Source organism: Triticum dicoccoides, chromosome 4B (genome assembly GCF_002162155.2).
Source record: "Triticum dicoccoides isolate Atlit2015 ecotype Zavitan chromosome 4B, WEW_v2.0, whole genome shotgun sequence".
Taxonomy (NCBI): Eukaryota; Viridiplantae; Streptophyta; class Magnoliopsida; order Poales; family Poaceae; genus Triticum; species Triticum dicoccoides.
In genome coordinates, this window is record NC_041387.1 from 562885791 (window position 1) to 562891251 (window position 5461).

At 43.2% G+C, this 5461-nt stretch overlaps 1 protein-coding gene across 1 annotated transcript; it reads right to left on the reverse strand.

The window, feature by feature from the left end:
* Positions 1-269: 269 nt before the first annotated feature.
* LOC119293895 lies at positions 270-3370 on the reverse strand. The gene is made up of 10 exons (XM_037572226.1): positions 2860-3370; positions 2399-2722; positions 1745-1852; positions 1540-1581; positions 1357-1455; positions 1179-1271; positions 852-965; positions 719-751; positions 582-632; positions 270-500 (listed from the first exon to the last, which is right to left on the reverse strand). The coding sequence occupies exons 1-10, from the start codon at positions 2887-2889 to the stop codon at positions 393-395; spliced, it is 1002 nt and encodes a 333-aa protein (XP_037428123.1). The 5' UTR covers positions 2890-3370; the 3' UTR covers positions 270-392.
* Between the last annotated feature and the right edge of the window lie 2091 nt (positions 3371-5461).

Here is a 5461-nt window from a genome sequence, read left to right on the forward strand (position 1 = left end):
GAGTCGCTTGATCACTCCATGTACTCCATGTGAATTTTCAGAGTGTTTAGTTTTCTGTGTCTTTTGCCACCACTTGGTCAGCATAATATCGTCCTTTTGTGGGTAAGAAAATAAATAGTGCGCCAAGATTTATGTGCTTCTGTTTACTACACCATACGTGTATATCATGTAAGACTACTTGGCATCAAAAGGGTATCAAAGACCAAGATCTCTACCCGCAATAATAATACATATATATGTTAACTACTAAAATTTGCTTCCAGCCTGCATAAGTGATGTATTACATTGTATTATTAGATCAGTAACATTGCTGGACAAACAACTAGATGTGGGCAGCACAGTGCAAGACGAGGGATGGTTCAGTTTCATAATCCCATTCTTCAGAATCTTAATTATACTGTTGCGTCAGTCTCGGTCTTCTCGGATGGAAGGATTCCAACAATGCGTGCGATCTCTATCTTTTTTCTGATATAATCATCATAGAACTTTGGCTTATCAACCTGAAATGGAATAAATTTCACTAGATAAATCATCTTTCAAAAGCATGCATAATGCAGAGATGCACTCACAAATTACAGTACCCGCTTTTTTACTGCGTCTGCAATCAACTCCTTGGCTTCATCCTCTTCAACCTGAAGGCAAGCAGATCATACATCAGATAAAAGGAAATATTTCAATGGATTACACTTGCGTGTCACATACAAAAGACGCTACTTACTCCAGGTCGAATGGCTGCCGTGCAGGTTCGGAACTGAAGGCAAGAAGATGAAAAGAGATAAGCATATACACAGAAAGCAATATTTAGTTACAAGTGCAAATTATCTATCTAATAACCAAAACAGTTGACATACGTCCTTTTCCAGTGACGTCATGGTGAACTCATTGCCCAGTGCTATTTGCATTAAACTTTGCCGTAACGGAAACCTGTTCAGAACACAAAGGTCCTCCAGAGCGGCTCTGAAACTCTTTTGAACATTATTCAAGGAAAAAGTCATGCATTGCTAAGCATATACAGTGTATGCAAAAACAAGGAACCACTAATAAATACTCCCTCCATTCGGAATTACTTGTCGCGAAAATGAATGTATCTAGAAACTAAAATACGTCTAGATACATCCATTTCTGCGACAAGTAATTCCGAACGGAGGGAGTAGTTGCTTAGATGTGCAGACACTAACCATCCCCTTTTTGACCCGCTGCCAAATCTCAAAATACAAACCATCATACTCCTTCAAATATATATGATGATAGCCCATGCTCTCTTTACACTCCTGTAAATCAAGTGAATGCGGCTGTCAGGTACAACATAGTAGCCACTGTAAGCTACATTAAATTAATGTATGTGAGGGATCTTACATCGTAGCCATTGTAAGCCAAAGTCGGAGTGATCTTGGGAAAGCTTGTAGCAGCAATCTTAATTGCTTGATAAGCTCCCCGGGAAGATACGTAATCCCACTGAACAAACAACAAAGTTATGAGCTTGCTACAAGATAAAGAGATAATTTACAGTGACATTCCAAGAATTTTGTTAGGCCATACTTTGATAGATGAGGGGTCAATATCGATATAATCTTCCATCCACTGTTGCCAGAGAAAAAAAGAGTTGTTAGTCCAAAGAAATTTGAAAGCGTTGAACAAAAAAAGACAATTTCCTTAACTGCCTCGTTTTCAATAAAATGGGGCAGCGGGAAACCCCTTTTCATAAAGAAAGAGAGATTTCCTTAACATGATCTGTGATGCATACCTTCAGTTGCTTGGATAATTCCTCACAGTACTTGACGTACTCTTGTTCAACATCATAGCTATGAAGGTAGCTGTGGTAGTAACTCCACCGGGTGTACTCAGTACCGCCCTACATTGAAAAGGATAGAGATAGAAAACCGATTGCTTAGAAATGTTCAGAACGACATGCTATAACCAAAGCAACTATATTTTAACTAGAAACTTGAAGCTGCAAAATTAACAATTTAATTAAAACTACATATGATAAAGAACTAAAGAGGTGGCTAATATTTATCAGAAAAATACAATTCAGCTGCTTAAAGAAAATCATTAGGGGCAGTCAAAGAGTCTACAAGCGAACCTTTTCATAGTGAGCACTAAGCAACAAGGCGGAAGAATATTGTTCTGGTTGTCGCCATATTTCAGTTTATGAGTTACAAATTCCTGTGTATCAAAACGTTATGAACACTTTGTTTAAAGCAAAGATTACTACAGCTCACTAAACGTACCAAGAACTCACATCTCAGTGCAATTGGTGTATATATAATCTGGTCCTGCTATGTTTTTCTACTTCTTTGTAAACAAGATCGCCATAGCTTTGGAGACTGTAATGTGATTGCCAGACATTTGTGCTAGTACAACTGACGACAATTATAAATTGATGAAGATCACTCACATAATTTTGAAGGACTAGCCGTTCGTAGTCACTCAGGGAAGCACATTCGCAGTAAGCAGGGTGGAAAAACCAATCGAGTGTTCCGTCTTTTTCAAAGCTAATGAAAAATCTGTTCTCCTCAAGAAACTCCAGATTAAAATCAGCCTCATTTTTATCCATAAGGTTATCAGCCTCAGTTTCATCCTCTTCCGATGTAGTGTCACCTTCCTCACGGTATAGAAGTTGCTTCTCTTTCAACATAGCTAAATATTCCCTTTCTTCCTTATCGTCCTCTCCTTCCTCAAGAAGGTTACCAGCATGCAGCTCTTCCTTGGGCTGTGTCAACTGTAGACAATGAAATGGCATAGAAGATCAAATTAAATGCAAACAGGAGGTTAAATAATGCAGCACATGTAGCATAGAAGAAATGGTAAATGCTCCCAATAGAATGCATGGTATGCATGTGAAGATGGATGTGGAACCTTGTATTTGTAATATCTGAAACGGTGCATGGTCAATGAGTTGCTGATCGAGATCCTTTTCTTCCAGCCCAGCTTTAAGATTAAACCACGGAGGCCTGCGAGCCAGCTTGTTAAAGTAAGCAAGGAACTCCTGATCGCTGATATCCTCTCCCAGACCTGATTGATTCAGCTGTTCGATCAAAAGTTTCGCTTCATGTCTATCTTGTATGTGCCACTCTGCTGTCTTGACATCAACTACACACTCGTCAGGATCATATTCATGGATGTCCTTGGCAGCATCGGCCTCCTCTGCATCAGGGTGCTCGTACTGGTCTAGCAGCTCTCCGCTCAAGCTGGTATCAGCCTCCTCTGCAGGGTGCTCGTGCAGCATTCTTGACATGTGAAACTCTGCTTTCTTGACATGGACTACACACTCGTCGGGATCAGATTCGTGGAAGCCTCCTCTGCCCGTGGGTGCTCGAGCTCGTGCAGCATCTCTCCGCTCGAGCCCGTGCCCACCACCACCTTTGAGATGCGCCGATGGCCCCCCCTCCGCTCGAGCTCGCCGACCCCTTTACGCGATGCGGCGGCGGCGGCATCCGTCGAAACCCTAACCTAATCTGCCATGGGAAAGTCCCGTCTCTTCGGTCCTGGCAGAGTACCCCCGATTGCTTCTCCAACAGAAAAACGTGTTTCTTTTTTTCTTTGACCCTGATAACGCCGACACGTGTGGCCGTTAACGGGTATGCTCACACGTTTTATGTGGTGTCTAAAAGGATCAGCCCATACGTCTATGTGTGGACAAAATAAGTAATGCCCACAGGCCTTTTTTTTTCCTGATGGTCCCTCTCACACGTCTACGTGTGGGCAAAATAAATAACGTCCACACGGCCGTACGTCAGGCCTCATACCTCATGGTCCCGCACGCCTCGCATGACAGTCACCACGCGCCTCGCAATTGCTATGGCCCGGACCCTCTTTCATGTTCGTTTAACTGCAGTTGTCACGTCGTTGAACTATAGTTGCCATGTCGGACAACTGCAGTTGCCATGGTTGCTCAACTGCAGTTGCCATCTCAGGTCAAGTGCCAGATGCCATTTTTAGACAACTGCAGCTGTTGCCATGTATGATCTGGTTTACTATAGTTGCCATGATTTGAAAACTTTAGGGGTAGCCACCTACTAACACTTGGCAGTTGCCATGTATGGTCTAGTTTATTACAGTTGACATGATTTGAAAACTTTAGGAGTTGCCACCTACTAAGTACTAACAATAGGCAATTGACGTGTAGCGCTACAAAGAGACATGGCAAAATAACATGTTCGGCTAGAGAGAGAATTGCCATCTGTTTACAAGCACACTAGGGCAGTTGTCATGTACCCTGCAAAACACATGGCAACTGACATGTTCGGGTAAAAGAGAGAGTTTACATCTGCTTACAAGCATACTAGGGCAGTTGCCACGTACCCTGCAAAATACATGGCAATTGGCAGCTTTGGGTGTGGGAGAGGAGACGGGCGTGTGGGCGAACTGATAAATGCCCACACACCAGCCCCCATGAATGAGTGAAAACTGACATGTGGACGAACTGCTAAACGCTGACACACCGGTCCCTCCGTGTGGTGAAAGTGGACGTGTGGACGACCGGATGAATGCCCACACATCAGCTCAGTCCTACATGGCACCACAAACATACCAAGATTCGTGCAACCACAAACGAACGTGGATCCACGTGTGTGGGCGAGATGCAGACGCCCACACGTGTGGACGTTAGTATTTCCTTTTCTTTTTAGGGAGAGAAAAACGTGCATCTTAAAAACAGCTAGGGAGAGCCACTCCAACACTTATAAAATTTAGAGGAGTAAATGATCAAGTATCCTTTAGATGAACACTTTTGCTTCTCTAAAAATTGGTCAACGATTCGCAATATTTCGCGGAGTAAAACTAATTTAAATGACACAAGCACAAATTCGGTGCACATAAACACAAATTGGGTTCAAATAAAGTACATAAAACTTATTTAAACTTAGTACACACCCTTCCAGATCCTAATCTCCGTTTGATGCGGTGTGAAGGCACAATGCTCTCCAAGAAGCCATTAGGGCCAACATAATCTCCTCACGACCTCGCACAATGCAAGATGTCGTGATTCCACTAAGAGACCTTTAAGGGCGGTAATCGAACCCGTACAAATGGCAACCTTTGGGGGCAGTCACTGAACCCGTACACTTTGGCAACCCTTGGGGCTGTCATCGGAATGCGTACAAATTTCTCGCGGCAATCTCCACAACCTAATTGGAGACCCCGACGCTTGCCCGGAGCTTTACACCACAATGATTAAGCTTCGAAGCACCACCAACCGTATAGGGCACCCAAGCACCCAAGAGGAACAAGATCTAGGGTACCAAGCACCCAAGAGTAATAAGCTTCTCAAGTTTTCACTTCCATGTGTCACTGTGGAGAAACCAAATCGATGCAACTAATGCAATGGCAAGGGCACACGGAGTGCCCAAGTCCCTCACTCTCAAATCTTACCAAAGCAATGAAAGCTATGGAGGAAAATGAGAGGAAGAAGAAGAAGGAGAATACCAAGAACTCCAAGATCTTGATCCAAGGGGTTCCC

Excerpts from the sequence above, each read along its gene's own strand:
- LOC119293895 (XM_037572226.1), bottom strand. The coding sequence starts at position 2,889 with ATGCACCGTTTCAGATATTACAAATACAAG. Across the intron at positions 1,582-1,744 it reads AATTATCCAAGCAACTGAAG|TGGATGGAAGATTATATCGA; the intron begins GTATGCATCACA and ends CTCTGGCAACAG. Across the intron at positions 966-1,178 it reads AGCGGGTCAAAAAGGGGATG|AGTTTCAGAGCCGCTCTGGA; the intron begins GTTAGTGTCTGC and ends AATGTTCAAAAG.